The 24,351-nt window shown below is 42.4% G+C and overlaps 1 protein-coding gene across 4 annotated transcripts in view; it reads right to left on the bottom strand.

Annotated features, from left to right (window-relative positions):
• Positions 1-24,351, bottom strand: part of ak6 (adenylate kinase 6) — a 39,659-nt gene that overhangs the window by 4,740 nt on the left and 10,568 nt on the right. The window contains exons 3-6 of one of the 4 annotated variants that reach the window (XM_061816113.1): positions 23,262-23,354; positions 23,015-23,073; positions 7,278-7,314; positions 7,169-7,202 (exon numbers count right to left, since the gene is read on the bottom strand). In XM_061816113.1, the coding sequence (XP_061672097.1) occupies positions 7,169-7,202; positions 7,278-7,314; positions 23,015-23,073; positions 23,262-23,354 (223 nt within the window). Of the gene's footprint in view, positions 1-7,168; positions 7,315-23,014; positions 23,074-23,261; positions 23,355-24,351 lie in introns of all 4 variants that reach the window. The other 3 variants (XM_061816114.1, XM_061816111.1, XM_061816112.1) reach the window with 3 other exon arrangements.

The following is a 24,351-nucleotide window of genomic DNA, read 5'->3' as shown; positions in this document are numbered from 1 at the left end:
TGCTCACAGATACTTCTTGGGAGGCCCCGCAGCTCAGTGGTTAGAGCACTGGTTTGGTAAACCAGGGGTTGTGGGTTCGTATCCCACTGGGGCCTCCACTCGTTGAGAAGGGGTTGCGTCAGGAAGGGCATCCGGTGTAAAAATTGTGCCAAACATCGATATGCGTTCATCTGAGATGACACGCTGTGGCGACCCCGAAAGGGACAAGTCGAAAGAAACACACATGCTCGCAGATACTTCTGTCCTGAGTCTAGCCTCCACTACTATTTCCCATAACTTCGTTGTGTGGCTCATCATCTTTATTCCTCTGTAGTTTCCACAGTTCTGAACATTGCCTTTGTTCTTAAAAATGGCAACTAGCACATTTTTTTCTCCATTCTTCTGGCATCGTCTCTCCTGCTATTATTCTATTGAATAAGTTGGTCAAAAACTCCACAGCCAGCTCACCAAATTGCTTCCATACCTCCAATGGTATGTCATCATGACCAACTATCTTTCCATTTTTAATTCTGTTTAGTGCCTTTCCAACTTTCTAACTATAGTTCCTCTCTTGGTACTCTGTCATAAGCTTTTGCTAGTTCTACAAAGATACAATGTAGCTCCTTCTGACTTTCTCTGTACTTTTCTACGAACATCCTCAAGGCAAACATGCATCTGTGGTACTCTTTCTAGACATGAAACCATACTCATCAAAGCCACTTGCCTGTCATTCACGCTTGCTTCTTCTACTCTACCTTCTCTCCCATTATCTTCATTCATTAACTTCTCAAAAGTACTCTTTCCATTTACTTAGTACACTACTGGCACCAGTCAACATATTTCCATCGCTATCCTTCGTCACCTTTACTTGCTCCACATTCTTCCCATCCCTATCCCTCTGTCTGGCCAACCTATAGAGCTCCTTTTCTCCTTTTGTATCTAACCTGGAGTACATGTCGTCACATGCCTCTTGTTTAGCCTTGGCCACCTCTACCTTTGCCCTACGAGGCAATGTATTCTTTACGCCTCTCCTCAGTCCTCTCTGTGTCCCTTCTTCACTAATCTCTTACCTTGGATGACTTCTTCTATTTTGGGGTTTCACCACCAAGTCTCTTTCTCCCCTTTCCTACCAGAAGACACCCCAAGTGCTCTACTGTCTGCCTCTCCGAGTACCTTGCCAGGAGTATTCCAGTCTTCTGGGAGCTCTTCCTTTCCATGTAGAGCCTGTCTCACCTCTTTCCGGAAGGCCACACAACATTCTACCTTTCTCAACTTCCACCACCTGATTCTCTGCTCTACCTTTGTCTTCTTAGTCTTCCTACCCACGACCAGAATCATCCTACACACCACCATCCTATGCTGTCAAGATACACTATCCCCCACCACAACCTTACAGTCGGTAACCTTCAGATTATACCGTCTGCACAAAATATAATCCACCTGCGTGCTTCTACCTCCGCTCTTGTAAATCACTCTATGTTCCACTTTCTTCTGAAAATAAGTGTTCACCACTGCCAATTCCATCCTTTTTGTGAAGTCCACCACCATCTGTCCCTCAAAGTTCCTTTGCTGAATGCCCTACTTACCCATCACGACTTCATTGCCCATGTTTCCTTCTCCCACAAGTTCATTGAAATCTGCACCAATCACAACTCCCTCCCTCTCTCTCTCTTTCTCTCTAGGACTACTTCGTCTAGTTCCCTGCAGAAGCATTATCATTCGATCTCATACTCTTTTCACCTCCAAGACATTCTTAGCCAGCTTTTCTTTCATCTCCTCTATCATAAAAGAATTTAAACCCTGCACCTAAACTTCTAGACTTACTCCCTTTCCACTTGCTCTCTTGGATGCACAATATATCAACCTTGGGAGGAATCTAGGAATCATCATTTAACAAACTCCTGAGCTTTTCCTGTCATAGTCCCAACATTCAAAGTCCCTACATACAGCTGTAGGTTTTGTGCATTATTCTTCTTCTTCCGACTAAGCCGCTTTCCACCTCTTTTTTGTCTCTGAATGATCCAATGTTGACTGATGATAAATAGAATCCACCTGTTGTAATAAGGTCTCCATAGGAATGCACCTGCTCTGTGATAGTCTCTGGGTTCTGTTTAAAGTGCACAGAGCATCATGAAGACCAAGGAACAGACCAGGCAGGTTCAAGATACTGTTGTGGAAAGGTTTAAAGCCGGATTTGCATACAAAAAGATTTCCCAAGCTTTAAACATCTCAAGGAGCACTGTGCAAGCAATCATATTGAAATGGAAGGAGTATCAAACCAGTGCAAATCTACCAAACCCCGGCCGTCCCACTAAACTTTCACCTTGAACAAGGAGAAGACTGATCAGCGTTGCAGCCGAGAGACGCATGATCAGTCAGACATCTACAGCTGAGGTGGGAGAGTCTTTCCATAGGACAACAATCAGTCGCACACTGCACAAATCTGGCCTTTATGGAGGAGTGGCAGGAAGTAAGCCATTTCTCAAAGATATCCATAAAAAAGTCTCATTTAAAGTTTGCCACAAGCCACCTGGGAGACACACCAAACGTGGAAGAAGGTGCTCTGGTCAGATGAAACCAAAATCAAACTTTTTGGCCACAATCCAGAATGATATGTTTGGCGTAAAAGCCACACAGCTCATCACCCTGAACACACCATCCTCATTGTCAAACATGGTGGTGGCAGCCTCATGGTTTGGGTCTGGTTTTCTTCAGCAGGGACAAGGAAGATGATTCAAATTAATGGGAAGATGAATGGAGCCAAATACAGGACGATTCTGGAAGAAAACCGGTTGAAGTCTGCAAAAAACGGACAGAGATTTATCTTCCAACAGGACAATGATTCAAAACAAAAAGCCAAATCTACAATGGAATGGTTAAAAAAAGTTGAAAATATCCAATAAATTTCATCACAATTCACGTCCCACTTGTTCTTGACAAAAAATGTTTAATTTTATATCTTTATGTTTGAAGCCTGAAATGTGGCGAAAGGTTTAAAAGTTCAAAGGGGCTGAATACATTCACAAGGTACTGTATGTAGCGTACTCAGGAAGACCAGTGCCGGGCGAAGTAAATATCATGGAATTTATTGAAATTAATCTAGATCTATGTGTGTCTATGTTATTGTACTGATTCATTCTTTATTCATCTCTTTATTTTCCTTTCTTACATACTTTATTACTTACGTCAGGGATGCCCAGACGAGGGGGGAGCTCCTTTCTCCTCCCCGCCCCTGGTGGACCGCACACGCCGGCCTGCCTCCCCGCTTGACCCATCTCCGCGTCGGGGGAAATGGCGGTCCGCACCACCGCTAACGCCGGTCCGCGCCACTGTTAACGGTGGGCATCGACACATTGAGAACACCTGACTTCCGTACGTCATTAAGTTATTATGACGCGGATCTTTTGTTACGTTATGAGATATATATATATATATATATATATATATATATATATATATATGTTTTTTTTTTAAATGGCTCTATACACATCCACCTGTCAGTGTTAACCCACAAATCCATTTTTCATGACGAATTGGGTCCTTTGGAAATGTGCGAAGAGTGAACCCATCCTCCCGAGTATTCGGGCAAAATCCAGCAACACAACGAGCCGGCATTTTGGCTAAAACGCAGAAAAAACACCGAATTTCTAGCCTGTAAAAGAGGGAAATACACGCGACTCCGCAGCTGTCTGTGTATGCGAAATATGTCACTTCCGGCTTCTTCTTCAACCCAACACAGTCAACAGATTTTTCATGGCGGGAGATGAAAAAATAAAAATCCATACCACGGCAACTTTCTGATGTCCTGTGAACAAACTGATGATTCCATTCCGGCTCATTTTTTTGGTTAACAACAAATTTCAGGTTTTAGGCGTCAGTGGCAATTTAAGATGGGTATTAGTGTGGACTGAATAGGTGACAGCAATAAGGAAATGAAATGCCAACAGTTTCACGGAAACAACCTGTTGGCAACATATTAAGATGAAAAAAAAACAAACTATGAACTAGTTCATTTTTGGACAGGTGAACTAGTTAAAAATTCAGACTTATGAAGTAGGAAATGAACTTTCCCAACAATGATCCAGTATTATTTCAAATTGTAGGTTTAGACGAAAAAAAAAAAAAAAAAAAATCTAAATTTTCCCCCTATATCATGCAGTCCTAATGGCATATCGGTTCCGGTCTTCAAGCTGGTAGCAGCTTAAACAGAAGGCTCTGTTAGCCCGATCGTAATTCAATAAATCCTGCTGATTTTTGACCGAATATTGGGAATACTTGATGTGGTAAACTTCTGGCGATGACTTCAGTGGACTAAAACCACCATCTGTGCAAACTTAGTCGTATTGTTCGCGTCAAAGCAGCTTGGCCCAAGTGAGCCTTCTAATAGACTACTAACAACGAAAGCGTCTGTTTTCCAATATTTACTGAGGGGGAAAAGATCAAACGCTAGTATCTACACATCCTGCAACACCTACGTTTCGTATACAACGAGGGTAGTGAGTACCAATAAGAAGTTGGGTGAGTGGAAACGCCAACTTAAACTTGCTTATCGGCGTAGTATTCCTTAGCTTCGCTTGCCACGAACAAGACACGTTTGTGATCAATTTGTGGATGTTGAAGAAACCTCGAACGTGGGTAACTTCATGACTTATGCAAGGAGGGCCGTGAGGGCTTGGAAAATTTAACAAGTCTTATCTTAATAACAAAATTGGTGCCGTGTTATTCGCAATGAAGCAGCTCGGCCCAAGTTAGCCTAGCGTGCTAACGTTTTGCCTACGTAGAGTATACAAGAGGACCAAACATCAATCGTCGACTCAACCTTGAACTACCACTGAGGACCATTGTGGTTTGAATTCCCTCCATTCACGTATCCTTTAAATCGCTATATCCTTTATATTTTTAATACAGGTATTATGTGATTTGTGTACCTTATGTGCTGAATGTGTTTATTGTGATTGCTTTCATTTTACCTTAACTTTAATATCGAGTAGGTAATATGTAAATGGTGTATCTTTTGTGCTGACTGTTTATTTGATTGCTTCTTTTTGATTATCTGCAGCCCGTTGGGCAGCACATTATTGTGGTACCTGTCGGGCGCTCCCAAGCCCTGATTAATGCAAAGGGTTGCGTCAGGAAGGGCATCTGGCGTAAAACTCTGCCAAACATATATGAGCGTTCATCATACGAAATTCTACCACAGCTAGGTCATGGTCCGGGCCTCTTACACCCGCACCTGGAATTGTTGTGGTGGGGGAGAGTGTAGCTCGACAGCATAGGATGGTGGTGTGTAGGATGATTCTGGTACTGGGTAGGAAGACTAAGAAAACAAAGGCAGAGCAGAGAATCAGCGTAAACTGAGAAAGGAAGAATGTTGTGTGGCCTTCCGGAAAGAGGTGAGACAGGCTCTAGATGGACAGGAAGAGCTCCCAGAAGACTGGAATACTACTGACATGTACTCCAAGTTGGATACAAAAGGAGAAAAGGAGCTCTACAGGTTGGCCAGACAGAGGGATAGGGATGGGAAGGATTTGCAGCAAGTAAAGGTGACTGAGGATAGCGATTGAAATATGTTGACTTGTGCCAGTAGTGTACTAAGTAGATGGAAATACTACTTTGAGAAGTTAATGAATGAAGATAATGGGAGAGAGAGGCAAGTGGCTTGGATGAGTATGGTTTCATGCCTTGAAAGAGTACCACAGATCCACTATTTGCCTTGAGGATGCTCGTAGAAAAGTTCAGAGAAGGTCAGAAGGAGCTACATTGTATCTTTGTAGAACTAGCGAAAGCCTATGACAGAGTACCAAGAGAGGAACTATGGTACTACATGCGCAAGTCTAGTGTGGCGGAGAAATATGTTAGAATAGTACAGGACATGTATGAGGGTAGAAGAACAGCGGTGAGCTGTGCCGTTGGTGAGTCAGAAGAATTTAAGGTAGAGGTGGGACTGCATCAAGGTTCCGCGCTGAGCCCCATCCTGTTTGTGGGAGTGATGGATAGACTGGATTCCCCACAGACCATGATGTTCGCAGATATTGTGATCTGCAGTGAAAGCAGGAAACAGGCGGAGGAACAGTTAGAAAGATGGAGGTACGCACTGGAAAGGAAAGGAATGAAGATTACCCGTAGTAAAACAAAATATATGTGCGTGAATGAGAGGGGCGGAGCAGGAAGAGTGATGCTCCACGGAGAAGAGATAGTGAAGGTGGACGACTTCAAATACTTGGGGTCAACAATAAAGAGCAATGGAGAGTGTGGTAAGGAAGTGAAGCAACGGGTCCAGGTGGGGTGGAAAAGTTGACGGAAGGTGTCTGGTGTTCTATGTGACAGAAGAGTATCCGCCTGGATGAAGGGCAAAGTTTATAAAACAGTGGTGAGGCCGGTCATGATGAACGGATTAGAGACGGTGGCCCTGAAGAAACAACAGGAAGCAGAACTTGAAGTAGCAGAAATGAAAATACTGAGGTTTACGCTTGGTGTGAACACGTTGGATAGGATTAGAAATGAGCTCATTAGAAGGACAACCACAGTTGGATGTTTTGGAGACAAGGTGAGAGAGAACAGACTTCGATGGTTTGGACATGTTCAGAGGCGAGAGAGTGAGTATGTTGGTAGAAGGGAGCTAAGGATGGAGCTCCCAGGCAACAGAGCGAGAGGAAGACCAAACAAAAAGTTGATGGATGTCATGAGGGAGGACATAAGGACAGTGGGTGTTAGAGAGGAGGATGCACGAGATAGGCCTAAATGGAAAAAGATGACACGCTGTGGCGACCCCTAACGGGACAAGCCGATAGAAAAAGAAGAAGAAGAAGAATTGTGCAGTCCTAATGGAGAACTCCACAGTGAGCAAAAACCTTTTTTGAATACTTGGTAAGAGCTTAAGGGATGTTTTGTGTGCAAAACCATCACGACAGTGATGATAAACTAAGATATTGTCTTCCCTGTGTATAATTCTCAATAAAGTGAAGCTCAGCCATCCCAGGAGAACTCACTACCTCTCTGAAGTGCTCTTGATTAATTGAAGAATATGGCAGTGCACAATGGTGGATTACATAATTTTATTATTCCATAATTTTACATTTCTTGGATGAAATGTTCATTTAATTTACAAAGCAACTCTGGAAAGACTTTTTGTGGTAATGTATTTGGCTGTTACGATGTGAATGTTCACAGAGGCGTGAATAATAGGTACCTGCTTTCTAGCCGTGTGTATAACTGAGTATTGTCTGTTTGGAGGACAAAGACAATGTGAAACCAGCGTTCAGGGAAGAGGTCACAGCCATGATAGTCTACAATCACACCTCCACGTGACATCTTCTCATCGAGCTCATCCACCACCTGGAGGATCACAGAACTGTAACAGTTAAACATTTGAATACATAAATAAGTGCTTCTCAATTATTTTCTGTTACGCCCCCCCAGCAAGAAGAAAGCAATTCGCGCCCCTCCACTCTCGGTCACGACTATAAATATCATTTATCTATCAAATTGTTATAAGTACAGCTCTGCTTGACATTGTATCCCTATTAACATTAAAAAACAATAAAATAAATTAGAAATAGTTAATCTTACAAAGAATAACTTTATTAACATTGTTTTTTTAGTCTTTAACAGAAAAGATTTTACGCGCATTAATTTGTCTTAAAAAAATCCTTGTTTAAACTGTAAACATTTTTGACTGAATTATTGTACAGTTTGATAGTGAAACATACAATTCAATAAAATCAATCAACTTCAAATTCAGTTCAGCAACATTAACTTTGGTGCACAATGTACAAAACAATTTAATTTACAAAAAAAGAATAAAAAAACGAAGCAATTTGCTACGTGCGCCCTGCCCCATGGTGTAATGTCTTAAGTGGAGCATCAATTTATTTGGCTTCACGCTGTCTGCTGCTAACGTTTCTAAACACAGTAAACACACCGGTCCTTCCAGAATTGAACCCGGGTCCTCAGAACTGTCAGGCCAATGCTTTACAGCTGCGCCACCATGCCGCCCTATCATACAAATATATAATTTTTAAATTATTTAATTTACTAAGGAAAAGAAAAACTTCAAAGTTCACTGGCCCTATGTGAAAAATTTATTCCCCCTTGTTAAATAATCAATTAATTGTAGGTAATTACATTTTTTGGTTAATTTTCATTGACCACAACCAAGCCTGTTTACCTCTGGACCAATGTTCCCTCTAAGCTGCGTGTGTGCGCAATGTCGCACTGCTTATGTGATATCTGTGCACAGACAATCTGCGTTGTGAAAAAAAAAATACAACCTGGATTGACAGTATACGAAAGTACTATTCACTTTGTGGGATTTTGCAAAGTGATTCAGTGAGGGATGACTGGTTGGTACATCCAATGCCACAATTCACATACGTACTGTAGGAGTCACCACTAGGTTTTTTTTAGTCGCTTTTTATTGAACATTTTGCCATCACACCAAACTCTCAAAACAACAAGCTTCTGCTCAGACTCTCCCACCTAGTTTACCTTATGCCAGCCCCTTCTGCTCTTAAAGGGGAACAATCATAATTACAGATGTTACAGTACTCATGCAGCCCATCAATGGGGTTTACAATGACAGCATCCCCATGCGCGCCCACCACTGGTGCTTTATTGCAAAGGGGTCTAGGCAACATGGAGCGAAGATGAGCTAGACATGCTGCTTGTTTACTCTCGATAATCATGCCGAAAGTAAAAAAAAAGAAATTCTGTTATTTTAAGATCCCATTACTGTCAGTACGTGAATGACAGAAAAAAAAACGTGAAAATGATGAGATTCCCTTTTTCGAGTGAGAAAGGTCCGGTCTAACAAATGTGTTATGAAACCAAAGTAGAATGTGCATGATGAGACCATATGTAAGGTTAAATTTCTTTTCAAGGATGAAACCACAGAGTACACAGTGCACAAAGAGCTAATTCTGGATTTTAAATATAAGGGACAACATAACGTTAACCTTAAAACTGTTTGAGCGCATCATTCAGCTGTCAGCATGCATTTCAAGAGATTGTGCAAGCAATAATTCAGTTTTACACCAAGAAAAAGAGATGGGGAAATCATTGTTAAAAAAAAATGATGAAAAAGTTGGAACTGGCCTTTCAAATTGATACTTCATAATTGGCTTGGTTTGGTGAGCAGTGTATTTTATGTGTAGTTAAAAGAACCTAAGATTGTTGACATTTTCATTATGAGTTTGCAAAAACTAAATTTTTTAAAAGTGTTTTGATGGGAATGTAAATGCTGAAATCTGAATCTTTTGATGAGACATGTAATTTCAATGGATGACAATGACCTGTCCACAGTGAACACGTCTGATATTGCTCACAGTTGTCAAAGGGAGCACACAAAATGTGAGAGGGAATGTTGCTCCAGACCTATTCAATGAAGAATTCCCTTAAACTAAATCTGTCCTGACAAAATGGGATAAAATAATCCAAAGGAATTCTACAAAAGTCAAGACATAGTCAAGTCTGTAAAGGGTTACAAAATCCATTTCTAAAGCTTTAGGATTCCGGTGAACATTTGGCAAAGCCATGATCCTCAAGTAGAGAAAAGATGGAACAGTAGTGCGCCTTCCCAGTAATGGCAGGCCGACAAAGATTACCCCAAGAGAAGAGCAATGACTCATTCAGGAGACCGCAAAGGAACTCAGGACAACTTTTAGAGAACTGCAGGCTTCCCATGCGTAAATTAAGGTCAGTGTTCATAACATAACATTAAGGAAGTGACTGGGTAAAAATGCCAAGCATAGCAGCATTCCAATGTAAAAACCACTGCAGACCAAAAAGAACAAAGGCTTGTCTTACTTTGGAAAAAAAAATATCTGAATGCTTACCAAGAATTTTGGGAGAATATAAGATGAACTGACGAGATGAAAGTTGAGTTTTTGGAAGGTGTGTGCCATGTTATATTCCCAACCGGGAATATCAAATATCTAGCCATTAATATCTCACCAAAATTTACAGGGTGAAATAATCTAAATATTGTACCTATACTGGAAAAACAAACAGCCTCGCTCACTTTTAGGACCTATAAAAATCGTATACGTGACGTCACCATTTTTACAACGACATATTGCCAGTCAAACAAAGCTGCTCGGCAGTGCGGGAGTCGTTGAAGCGGAGTAATTTTTCAGATAGCCCGAGACCTGTTGTGGTGTTGGTTGTCACAATAGACAATAAGAGTTCTTCAAAGATATCATTCTATAGAATACCATCTGAAAAGAACAGAAAAGCTCGAGGGATTTCGGCAATTAAATGGGATGGATGGTGCGCAACGAAATACACACAACCTGTGTAGCGATAATTTAATTTGAGGTAGGAATTATTCTTCTCAATAGGTATTTAAAACGCCAAGCTGACTCATTTGACAACAATGCGTATTTAAAAAAAAAATAAACTGTCTGTCACAGAGAGGTTTACGGATGTTAACGCGTAAATCTGTGCCAAACAAATATGAGTGTTCATCTAACGGGCCAAGCCGAAAAGTAAAGAACAACATATGGCAGCAATACGCTACCGTGTACGGAGGAGACTCTTCTTCTTCTTTTCCTTTCGGCTTGTCCCGTTAGTGTGTCATCATTTTCCATCTAAGCCCATCTCCTGCATATTCCTCTCTAACACCAACTGCCCTCATGTCTTCCCTCACAACATCCATCAAACTTCTCTTTGGTCTTCCTCTCGCTGTTTTGCCTGGCAGCTCCATCCTCAGCACCCTTCTACCAGTATCCTCAATCTCTCGCCTCTGGGCATGTCCAAACCATCGGAGTCTGCTCTCTAGAACCTTATCTCCAAAACAACCATCTTTGGCTGTCCCTCTAATGAGCTCATTTCTAATCCGATCAACCTGCTCACTCCTAGCGAGATCCTCAATATCATTTCTGCCACCTCCAGCTCTGCTTCCTGTTGTCTCTTGAGTGCCACCGTCTCTAACCTGTACATCATGGCCAGCCTCATAACTGTTTTAGAAACTTTGCCCTTCATCCTAGCAGAGACTCTTGTCACTTAACACAGCAGACATCTTCTGCCAGCTGTTCCAACCTGCTTTTCTTACCACACTCACCATTGTTCTGGATTGTTAACCCCAAGTATTTGAAGTTGTCCACCCTCGCTCTCTATTCTCGCTCTCGCCTCACTCATCCCCCTCGACCCCTCTGATTTATGCACATATATTCCATTTTATTTCGGCTAATCTTCATTCCTGTTCGTTACAGTGCATGCCTCCATCTTTCTAATTCTTCCTCCACCTGCTCCCTGCGCTCACTGCATGTCAAGATATCATCTGCAAACATCATGGTCCAGGGGGATTCCAGTCTAACCTCATCTGTCAGCCTATCCATTGCCACAGCAATACGGAAGCGGCTCAGAGCTGATCCCTGATGCAGTCCCACCTTCACCTTAAATTCTTTTGTCACACCTACAGCACACCTCACCACTGTTCATCTCTTGGTACTCTGGCTTGGTACTCATAGGCTTTCTCCAGATCCACAAAGACACAACTCCCTCTGACCTTCGCTGTACTTTTTCACTAATAATGCATCTTTGGTACTCTTTCTAGGCATGAAATCATACTGTTGCTCGCAGATACTTACTTCTGAGTCTAGCCTCCATTACTCTTCCACCACCGTTTGTCGTAACGTGGACGTAACTACTTCTGGCAGAAGATGCAGCGACCAACAGGTCCTTTGTTATAGGCACCATGTCAGGCCCTCCATATTGCTGGACCACCTCCACTATTTGCCTCCAAGCAATCAGTGACTCCTTGCTTAGGTTATCCTCATTGACCTCCTTGTTTATGGAGAAGCCTCTTTCCACAGAAGCCTGTCCATGGGACAGGAGCAGCAGCTGCTTTATGATGACCCATAGCTCTTGGAACTGCTGGCTTTCCTGCTGATGTGGTGTGGAAGAGAGTGTCCAGCCTGTCCTGAGAGATATTGAAATCAGAGAAAGCGACCCATATCTCCTCATCTTCTTGGATCTTTTCAATCAGTCTGGAATACTGGACCAGAATCCTGTCGCAATTGCTTTCCTCCACCCTTCTGTAATCCACCATGATGTTCAAAGTTTTTGGGAGTTTTTCGTTGTTGTTCTCCTTCTCATTTTTCATGACAATCTGCCGAGGGTCCATCCAGCTTAGTAGGCGGACTAAACTGTATATGATGGGGGCCTTCTCCAGCAACTTTTCCATTATCTTTACCAGGAAAGTTTGGCAGGTTATCCTAAATTCCAGCTTTACACAGTCAGTTGCAATGCCAGATTTCAGAAGCAGTCTATCAGCAGCAAAGCCTATCCCAACTTTTGATAAATCATCCCAGTGTTACTTGTCACCCACAATAATCTTGACAAAACCGGTGAGGGAGGCTGCCTTTTTTTTTTTTAAGGACTTCAGGCTTGATGAACTTTTCCATCAGAGTCTTGATTCTTCTTCTTCTTTTCCTTTCGGCTTGTCCCGTTAGGGGTCGCCACAGCGTGTCATTTTTCGCCATCTTAGCCTATCTCCTGCATCTTCCTCTCTAACCCCAACTGCCCTCACGTCTTCCCTTACCACATCTATAAACCATCTCTTTGGTCTTCCTCTCGCCCTTTTGCCTGGCAGCTCCATCCTCAGCACCCTAACACCAATATACTCACTCTCTCGCCTCTGAATATGTCCAAACCATCGAAGTCTGCTCTCTCAAACCTTGGCTGTCCCTCTAATGAGCTCATTTCTAATCCTATCCAACCTGCTCTCTCCGAGCGAGAACTTCAACATCTTCATTTCTGCCACCTCCAGTTCTGCTTCGTGTTGTTTCTTCAGTGCCACCGTCTCTAACCCGTACATCATGGCCGGCCTCACCACTGTTTTGTAAACTTTGCCCTTCATCCTAGCAGAGACTCTACTGTCACATAACACACCAGACACCTTTCGCCAACTGTTCCAACCTGCTTGGACCCGTTTCTTCATTTCCTTACCAAACCCACCGTTGCTCTGGATTGTTGACCCGAAATATTTGAAGTCCTCCACCCTCGCTATCTCTTCTCCCTGCCTCACTCTTCCCCCTCCACTTTTCTCATTCACGCATATATATTCTGTTTTACTTCGGCTAATCTTCATTCCTCTCCTTTCCAGTGCATGTCTCCATCTTTCTAATTGTTCCTCTGCATGCTCCCTGCTTTCACTGCATATCACAATATCATCTGTGAACATCATGCTCCAAGGGGATTCCAGTCTAACCTCATCTGTCAGCCTCTCCATTACCACTGCAAACACGAAGGGGCTCAGAGCTGATCCCTGATGCAGTCCCACCTCCAACTTAAATTCCTCTGTCACACCTAAGTCACACCTCAGCATTGTTCTGCTGCATCATACATGCCCTGTACTATTTTAACATACTTCTCTGCCACACCAGACTTACGCATGCAGTACCACAGTTCCTCTCTTGGTACTCTGTCATAGGCTTTCTCTAAATCCACAAAGACACAATGTAGCTTCTTCTGACCTTCTCTGTACTTTTCCACTAGCATCCTCAAGGCAAATAATGAATCTGTTGTACTCTTTCGAGGCATGAAACCATACTGTTGCTCGCAGATACTTATTTCTGTCCTGAGTCTAGCCTCCACTACTTTTTCCCATAACTTCATTGTGTGGCTCATCAACTTTATTCCTCAACACATTTCCATCTCCATCCTTAATCACCCTTACCTGCTGCACATCCTTCCCATCTCTATCCCTCTGTCTGGCCAACCTGTAGAGATCCTTTTCTCCTTCTTTCGTGTCCAACCTGGTGTACATGTCTTAATATGCCTCTTGTTTAGCCTTTGCCACCTCTACCTTTCCCCTACGTCTCATCTCGATGTACTCCTTTTGCCTCTCCTCAGTCCTCTCAGTATCCCAGTTCTTCTTCGCAAATCTCTTTCCTTGTATGAGTCCCTGTATATTGGGGTTCCACCACCAAGTCTCCTTCTCCCCTTTCCTACCAAAAGACCCACCAAGTACTCTCCTGGCTGTCTCTCTGATTACCTTGGCTGTCGTTGTCAAGTCTTCCGGGAGCTTCTGCTGTCCATCGAGAGCCTGTCTTATCTCTTTCCGAAAGGCCGCACAACATTCTTCCTTTCTCAGCTTCCACCATATGGTTCTCTGCTCTACCTTTGTCTTCTTAATCTTCCTACCCACCACCAGAGTCATCCTACACACTACCATCCTATGCTGTCGAGCTACACTCTCCCCTTCCACTACTTTACAGTCAGTAACCTCCTTCAGATTACATCGTCTGCACAAAATATAATCCACCTGCGTGACTCCGCTCTTGTAGGTCACTCTATGTTCCTCCCTCTTCTGGAAATAAGTGTTCACTACAACCATCTCCATCCTTTTTGCGAAGTCCACCACCCTCTGTCCCTCAAAGTTCCTTTTCTGGATGCCGTACTTACCCATCACTTCTTCATCGCCCCTGTTTCCTTTACCAATATGTCCATTACAATCTGCACCAATCACAACTCTCTCGCTGTCTGGGATGCTCAGAACTACTTCATCTAGTTCCTTCCAGAATTTCTCTTTCAACTCTAGGTCACATCCTACCTGTGGTGCATAGCCACTAACCACATTATACATAGCACCCTCAATTTCAAATTTTAGTCTCATCACTCGATCTGATACTCTTTTCACCTCCAAGACATTCTTAGCCAGCTCTTCCTTTAAAATAACCCCTCCTGCATTTCTCGTGGTAGAATAATTTAAACCCTGCTCCCAAACTTCTAGCCTTACTACCTTTCAACCTGCTCTCTTGGATGCACAGAATATCAACCTTTCTCCTAATCATCATGTCAACCAACTCCTGAGCTTTTCCTGTCATCGTCCCAACATTCAAAGTCCCTACACTAAGTTGTAGGCTCTGTGCATTCCTCTTTTTCTTCTGACGATGGATCCGGTTTCCTCCTCTTCTTTGTCTTCGACCCACAGTAGCTGAATTTCCACCGATGCCCTGCAGGTTAGCAGTGCAGGGGGCGGGCGTTGTTAACCCGGGTCACGACCGATCCGGTATGGGATTCTTTAGACGAACGCTCACATTTCTTTGGCACAGTTTTTACGATGATGGAATGATTAGGCTTGTCAGTCTGGTACAATTTCAGGAATGGTTCCACCAGCTTGGCAGCAAAGATGGGGTCCTGTGCTGCTGGCTGTGCAGTTCACCTTCTTCGCTGCCTCGCAATAATCTTGTAATCAGGTGCATCGCGAAACAAGTTGTAGAGGCTGGACAGAAAATCTTCCAACCCCCCATCCAGCTGCCTTGCAACCGATTTGAAATGCATTATGGAGGATGTGTAAACCGCAGCTTCCAGTCTGCAGCATGCGGCGGGTGGTCATCTTTTGTATTTCTTTTTGAATGGATTTGTACAGCTTCCAATTAACATCCATCGAGAGATGAGCAGCTTTTGGTGACCGAAGTCACACACAATAGGGTCCAGACGCTCCTGAAGATCAGTTGCTGCTGAATGTCCCAGGAATTCAGAGGTGAGGTAACAACCGACCTGGTCATCCATCCACAATCGCACATGAATGTCCAGCTGCTTCTCTTGCATCTTATGTTTATACTCATCAAATAGGAGGACATAGACTGATTCAGCCTTCACTTTCTGCCTCAGTAGAGATGAAAAGTGGGCAAGGATGCCAAATGTAGTCAGGTACGAAGTCTTCCTTTCCCCACAGTGGAAGTTTTTAGCAATGTCACTGTCTGGAAACATCACTGCAAACACTTTTGAATTATTTTCACAAGATTTGTAACTGTAATGGCTGCAGATCACTTTTAAAGTCCATACGATCTCTGCCTTTAACGAGTCTGTTTTCGTGTTCACAGAGCCTGACTTCTGGGTGGTTGAAGTTGATGAAAGGACAACTGTATGTGCGCATACACTGCCAGTACTGGTGCTTGGTTGATTCTAACTACTGCCTGAAGTTGATGCTTCCCTATCTTAATATTTTGACAGAAATAGATTCATACTAACGGAAGATGAGACAGTCTTCACCAAATCAGCGTCTCCTGTTTTTCTGGTGCGACTCCAGTGCTTTGATGCCCATCTTTCCAAGATGATAACTCTGTTTGCACAGATGACAGTAGAACATGTGCCGATCTTTTGGACCTCGACGAACCCAGCTCCCAAACTCTTTACTTTCAACCCAAGCATCTTGAAAAATGCACTTCCCCATGATACAAGTATTCTTATTGGATCGATCAAACAACTACGCTGCGAAGACGAAGTGAAATGCCTACTCACAAAAACAAACAATGGAATATCAACGACAAGATTGCGAATATAAGAAAAAAGTTGTGAACGCAAAGTGACTTCCCCTGGCAATTCCGGCTGTTTTGGACGCCAGACGGATCTCAAATTTTTTTTTAAATAAAAGGAGAAGTTTGGCGGTAGAGGTCCTTCCTTTGATTTTTTTTAATTTAAGGCTTTTTTAAGGGCTTGACCAGTTTTCGGTGAATTTTTAGGACTTTTAGGGGCCCCTAAACGGACCCTCAGAAATTTAGGGTTTTTAGGAACTTTTAGGGGCCCGTATGAACCCTGTCAGATGTGATGAGTGAAAAAAATATGTACAGTGAAAAGTGTGACTGTGCACTAGGTGAGTGATTATGAGCCAAGGCTCCTGCCAATCAGGAACCTCCAGTGCCGAGCCCGGGACGACCCCCCCCAAGCACCCAATTATGGGAGATGGACCCCCCACCCCAAACCAGGGAGGGACTAAAACAGCAGGCCCCACAACCTGCGGGGGGACCACTACTAGAAGAGGAGGAGGGAAGTGCAGTGGAACGAAGAAAGAAGAGGAGGAAAAAGGTAAGAGTACAATAAGGCAAACAAAAAAATCTTCATTCAGAAAAACTCATCTACAACGCTCAAGTACATGGTGTACAAATTTAAAATTCAAGCTAAATTTGACTCATTTCTTTGTTTTTTGTTCTGGCCTCCAACTTGACACAGGTGCATCTCCACCTGCACCGCATGAATAGCATGTTACTCTTTAAAGTGCCACTGACAAAATATATATTTTAAAATAGGCATTGTTATTGAAACTAAATGTAGTATTCATCACTTCACGTTACATATGCTATAAACTGTGAGACAAATGAGTCCCCCCCAACTAATACTTTTTTTAAATACCTCTCCACATAACTACAGTGAAGAAAATAAGTATTTGAACACCCTGCTGTATTGCAAGCACTCCCAATTAGAAATCATGGAGAGGTCTGAAATTTTCATTGTAGGTGCATATAAAAATAAAGGTACAAGAAAAATCCAGAAATCACAATGCATGATTTCTTTAATGATTTGTGTGAAAGAACTGCAAATAAGCATTTGACCACCTGTCTATCAGCTAGAGTTCTGACCATCAAAGCCCTGTTAGTCCACCTTTAAAAGTCCACCTCCACTCCATGTATTATCCTGAATCAGATGCACCTGTGTGAGGTCATTAGCTGCATAAAGACACCTGTCCACCCCATACAATCAGTAAGACTCAAACTTGTAACATGGCAAAAAACCAAAGAGCTGTCGAAAGACACCAGAGACAAAATTGTACAATCCAACACAGCTGGAAAGGGCTACGGAGAAATTGCCAAGCAGCTTGATGAAAAAAAGGTCCACTGTTGGACCAATCATTAAAAAATGGAAGAAGCTAAACATGACTGTCAATCTCAATCGCAGTTGAGCCCCATGCAAGATATCACCTCGTGGGGTCTCTTTGATCCTTAGAAAGGTGAGGAATCCAGCCAGGACTTCGTCAATGACCCGAAAAGAGCTGGGACCACCATTTCCAAGGTAACTGTTGGTAATACACGAAGACGTGATGGTTTGAAATCATGCATGGCACAAGGTTGCGCATCTTAAACCAGCACATATTAAAGCGAATCTTGAGTTTTTTAATTTACAGTTATGTTATATTAATCCAGTAAGGCCATCCCTAATAACACCCACAGCTTTATCTGCGAGCGTATCAGTACAACGCGACAAGTTTGAGACTTAAACGTTAATAGTAATTACTACAGATCAACTTCTTTAATGTGTTTTGCTGTATGGTGTAGAAATTCTAGGATATATTTTCGTGTATCTTCTATATCTATACTACAATATGTATAATGTGGGGAAAAGGACCATTTTAGAAGTCTTTTTACTGAATAGTTCACTTAATTCATTAATAGCTAGATAAGCTGCCATATTTTAAGTATATTTTAATGACAAATGTGATTTTGTGCTATCCTGTGATAGAGGGATGGGGACCAAAACAATCTGGGCTTGGCCCTTGGGGAACTTCTGCCCAATTTATTTTTGGTTAGGACTTGAAAATTTTACTTTCAATTTTTGTCTGAATTTTGTTCACAGATATCACCAGAATGCACCACAGCTATCCATTTTTTTTCTTTTTTTTAATTTCACATCGGGCCATGCCATCGGACCCCCTGAGAAGGACTTCACACCTTCAGTGGTCGCATTTGCATTTTCAGGAATTTTCACGAGAGTCCACTTTCATCTCTACTTAATGACTGGGCCCGAATGTCATTAGTGAAATAGAAATAATTCAGCAATTAAAAGTAGTCAGTGACATAAGATCATTGTAACAGAGTAATAGTACCGCGAATTATTAATACGAGAACAGGCGGTAGTTTTTTTCTGGTCTCGTCAACTACTGTGATTTCGAGCAAACAGGCGGAACTTCAGGCCCCATGTTAGTCTGCCGCAGAGTAATCAGAATAACATCTGTGTGGACAGTGGATCTGTGGAATGGCTCTCGCTGCCAGTGTTCAAGGACTATGAAACAGTTTATAATGTCAGTGATAGCGACCATATTCCCCACGTCCAAGAGAGACGGTTCAGTTCTCTACAATTTATGTAAATGGCCTATTTTGAGTTCAAAATAAAACATTTTGAGCCACTGACGATATAGTGGTACATTCACCTGACTTTATTGCAGGAAGTGTGGGTTCATTCCCACTCAGTGACCATGTGAATGTGAATGATTCTTCATGTCTAAATCTGGGCTGCGACCAGTTCAGTGTGTTGTCATTCTTTGGACCCAAAGTCCGTTGAGAAAGGCTCCAGCACTCTGTGACCCTGAACCGGCTAAGTGGTGCCGAGAATGAATGGATAGATGACAGCGAATTTCAATGAAAGGACACTGATTTGATGTATGCATTAAACGGGTAAAGAAATAAAAAAGAAAACTTCTATCAGTAACCAAATGTAATAATACCAAAGAGAAGGTTTATGGATGTGGTGAGGAAAGACAGTCAGAGGGCAGTTGGGGTTAGAGAGGAAGATGCGATAGATAGGTTAAGATGGAAAAAGATGACACGCTGTGGCGACCCCTAACGGGACAAGCCGAAAGGAAAAGAAGAAGAATGCTGTTAGGACAGGTCAAACACAGAATTCTAGAAATCACAATGTATGATTATTTAATGATTTATTTATGTGATACAGCTGCAAAAAAATATTTCATTATGTCTATCAGCTAGAATTCTGTTAGTCCGCCTTTAAAAGTCCACCTCCACTCCATGTATTATCCTGATTCAGATGCACCTGTGTGCGGTCGTTAGCTGCATAAAGACACCTGTCCACCCCATACAATTAGTAAGACTCAAACTTGTAACATGGCCAAGACCAAAGAGCTGTCCAAAGACAACAGAGACAAAATTGTACAACTCCACATGGCTGTAAAGGGCGACGGAGAAATTGCCAAGCAGCTTGGTGAAAAAAGGTCCACTGTTGGAGCAATCATTAGAAAATGGAAAAAAGCTAAACACGATGGTCAATCTCAATCGGAATGGAGCCCCATGCAAGATATCACCTCGTGGGGACTCAATGATCCTTAGAAAGGTCAGGAATCAGCCCAGAACTACACGACAGGACTTGGTCAATGACCTGAAAAGAGCTGGGACCACCGTTTCCGAGGTGACTGTTGGTAATACACTAAGACATCATGGTTTGAAATCATGCATGGTTCCCCTGCTTGAACCAGCACATGTCAAGGCCCGTCTTAAGTTTGTCAATGACCATTTGGATGAGTCATTGTTTTGTGTTGAGTTCAGTTATTGAGTTTTGTGGTCAGATGAGACCAAAATGAACTTTTTGGTCATAATTCCACTAACTGTGTTTGGAGGAAGACGAATGATGATCCTATCCCAAGAATACCATCCCTAATGTGAAGCATGGGGGGTGGCAGCATCATGCTTTGAGGGTGTTTTTCTGCACATGGGACAGGACGACTGCACTGTATTAAGGAGAGGATGACCGCGGCCATGTATTGTGATCTTATGGGGAACAACGTCTTTCCCTCAGTTAGAGCATTGAAGATGGATCGTAGCTGGGTCTTTCAACATGACAATGACCTGAAGCACACAGCCAGGAAAACCAAGGACTGGCTCCGAAAAAAGCATATCAAGGTTCTGGTGTGGCCTAGCCTGTCTCCAGACCTAAACCCAATAGAAAATCTTTGGAGGGAGCTGAAACTCTGTTTCTCAGCGACAGCCCAAAAACCTGCTGATCTAGAGAAGATCTGTGTGGAGGAGTGGGCCAAAATCCCTCCTACAGCGTGTGCAAACCTGGTGAACAACTACAGAAAACATTTGACTTCTGTAATTGCAAACAAAGGCTAACGTACCAAATATTAACCTTGGTTTTCTCAGGTGTTCAAATACTTATTTGCAGCTGTATCACACAAATAAATCATCAAAAAAATCATACATTGTGATTTCTGGATTTTTATTTTTAGATTATCACTCTCACAGTGGACATGCACCTATGATGAAAATTTCAGACCCCTCCATGATTTCTAAGTAGGATAACTTGTAATATAGCAGGATGTTCAAATACTTATTTTCTTCACTGTATATCCCCTGCTACTTCATGGTTTTCCACTTTTACCGGGTGGTTCTGGTCCCAATGAACCGCGAAAAACGAAGGATTACTGTATTATCTTTTCTGCTTTCTGCTTTTGTGCTTTCATTGCAGATCATAATGTCATCTCCGAACAAATATGCAAGGTATAAATACTTTAAATATTCTGGTACGCATATTAACATACATCCCCGACTTCTTCACGGTTTTTCACTTTTCCCGTGTGGTTCTGGTCCCAATGAACTGCGAAAAATAAAGGGTTAATCTTTTTTTCTGCTTTCACTGCAGATCATAATGTCCTCTGCGAACATCATGGTCCAAGGGATTCCAGTCTAACCTCATCTGTCTGCCTATCCATTACCACAAAAAGGAATGGTCACAACTCTCTGTGTCTGGGATGCTCAGAACTACTTCATCTAGTTCCTTCCAAAGTTTCTCTTGCAACTCGATGTTACTTCCAACCTGTGGGGCATACCTGCTAATCACATTATACTTAATACTTTCAATTTCAAGTTTCACCCTCATCACTTGAGCTGATAGTCTTTTCACCTCCAAGATATTCTTGGATAGCTCTTCCTTTAAAATAACCCCTACTCCATCCACCATACTTGTCATCATCTCAACCAACTCCAACCAGGTTTTCCCGTCATAGTCCCAAGATTCAATGTCCTTACACTCAATTGTAGGCTCTCCGCATGACGCTTTTTCTTCTGCCGACGAATCCGCTTTCGTCATCGTCTTTGTTTTAGTTGAGAGAGCATATTAGCATTTTACTGTTTTGTGAGTTGTAAAATACATAAAGACAGATGCAATGTCCACCATTACCTAATATCCATCCATCCATCCTCAACCACTTTTCTGGGTTAGATCGCAGAGGCAGTAGCTTCAGCATAGGTACCCAGATTTCCCTTTCCCCAGCCACTTCTTCCTGCTCTTCTGAAGGATCCTGAGGCATTCTCAGTCCAGCTGAGACACACAGTCTTTCCAGCATGTCTTTGTTCATCCCTGGCCGGGGTCCCTTTCCAGTGGGATGTGCCTGAAGAACCTCACCAGGGAGGCGTCCAGGAGGCATCCGGATCAGATGCCCCAGCCACCTCATCTGAATCCTCTTATGGTGAAGAGCAGCAGCTCGACACTGGGCTCATACCGGATGACCAAGCTTCTCACCCCATCTCTTGGGGAGAGGCTAGACACCCTGTGGATGAAACTCATTTCAGCTGCTTGTATCTGGAATCTGGTTCTTTCGGTCATGACCACCAGCTTCTGACCATAAGTGATGGTGGGAACATAAATCGACTGGTAAATCGAGAGCTTCGCCTTTCGACTTATTTCCTTCTTCACCACAACGGACCAATACAAAATCCACATCATTGCAGAGGCTGCACTGATTCACCTGTCGATCTCCCGCTCCATTCTTCACTCACTCTTGAACAAGACCCAAATATACTTGAACTCCTCCACTTGTCATCCCTTAGGATCTCATCCCCAGCCAGCTCACATCGCACATTACCTAAAATATGTTGTAATATAAGACAATTATGCAGCTAGTCTCTCTATGTTGACAGTTACTCACTAAAGTTCCTTATTTTAATTTAGTAGTTCAGCTCCTTTGCTTTGAATCACATTTTGGGTGTTATAAGAATTTGTGTTCAAGTACAGTATATCTATCCTGTGTATATCTTTTTTTTTTTTTTTAATTCATATCGGTTTTCATCCGATATATCAATAGTTATTGGCTTTTTTTTTTTTTTAGTCACCCAAATACCTGTTTAGGATCCAAAAATCTCATACAAGTCGGGCATTAATTTGAATGATTGAGAATAATTGTTGGTTCTGTTAAGCAATATTTAGTAATAATCTTGGTTTAATTGTTTAGTGTCAAAAGGGAACATAATAAAAAACACAACTGGACTTAACAGTATAATAAGTTGCTTGGAACTACTACCAAGAGCTTTTATGTTATTCAAAAGGTTTTCGATTAAAAAAAATAGTCAAGCATGCAACCTTTCTCGATTTTCATGACCTGGTGAGACTTCATTGCCAAAAAGAACCAATTCCTTATTACATAACATGAGTGGAGTGTAATGTTGTATGTCAAACATTTCATCAAGAGAAATGGTAGGCGTTGGTGAGCTCCTGTAACTTCGAAGACAATTCAAGCATGACCCACCCTGTCTTCATCCAAAATGGGGCACTGGTACTCTTGATCATAGCCATCATAAAGATCTCCTGAGGAAAAATGAGTTTACTCAAAAGCAGTCTAATATCAAGAGATAGACTAGTGTAAAATAATTCAACTTGGGACAAAAAAAAAAAAAAAAAAAAAAACTACATATATTGCCAGATTGAAAGTCATAAAAGCCATCAATTATCCTCTGTGCAGTGCCATACATTGTAGAACAAAGTCATTTTTTTACCTTCCTGAGCAAGATCACCGATATTAACATAGGCAAGCCCTGTCCGCTGAGCCAGCTCCTTCCCCAGAGTTGTTTTTCCAACACCAGGGGTTCCTACAGGAAAAAAGGAATAACACTTAAGTGCCAGGATGAAAGAAAATTTCAGGTTTTGTTTAAAAAAAAATAAAAATCAACACAATACTATGCCCTCTTAGAATGGAAGTAATCACAACATAAAGGTTCGAGCATTGCCATGTGATATATAACCAGGACTACTTGTGGAGTCTTTTCAGTAATAGTGATGATGGTGTCCAGTTGTAGCAATAATTGTGATCATAATTATCATACATTTGCTTCCAATAAAGAAATGCTTTGCTCTGCCCGAGATAACGTGCCAGCCTCCGAGCAGGAGATAGCAAGAACAAAAACATCTAATCATCAGAACTGTTTGAACTGCTGCCTGTTAAAGAAATGATGATCGCACATGTATTCAGCAATCTTCCACACATGCACACGCACATGAACAAACATGTACACCTTGTTTCAAACTCTTTTGCCTGTCGTCTCCTTTTTGTAATATCCATGTAAATAAGGGGCGTCTTAAAACTAAATATATAGAGGTGCTGAGGAAAGGATAATCAGAGAGTGCAGTGGTGAATTGTACGAGACAGTTCCTCTCCTCTCTCCTCGCGAGACTTGAACTGGTGTCTTTGCTTCCTTTTTTGCCCTGTTTAATGAATGTCTGATTGGTGAACCTGACATTTACTTGGTCCTTCGAGCCGGATCTCAAGATACCTGAGGTTTCCAGGGGCCGAGTCAACGTCCAGGCAAAGACCGTGGCCACGGCACTTGAGACCCTTTCCGGGACTGGGCCTCGACTTTGCGCCTGGAGTCTGAGGGTTGGCGAGAAGCCGAAGGAAGTGAAGACATCTCTGGTGAGTAGGAAACTCCCATACTCATGAGGAATGAGTGAATGCGCGTCTGGGTGACTGCGGCAGAACCAAACCTCGAGAATACTAGTCACTATCGAATAGACTAATTAGTCTATAAAACTGAGAAAAGGGCAAGGTGTGTCCTGTATGTGAGCTCCGTGAAACGTGTGCATGTGTAA

The sequence above is a fragment of the Syngnathoides biaculeatus genome, chromosome 4 (assembly GCF_019802595.1).
Source record: "Syngnathoides biaculeatus isolate LvHL_M chromosome 4, ASM1980259v1, whole genome shotgun sequence".
NCBI classification, from domain to species: Eukaryota; Metazoa; Chordata; class Actinopteri; order Syngnathiformes; family Syngnathidae; genus Syngnathoides; species Syngnathoides biaculeatus.
This window is presented reverse-complemented; position numbering and strand designations above follow the sequence as displayed.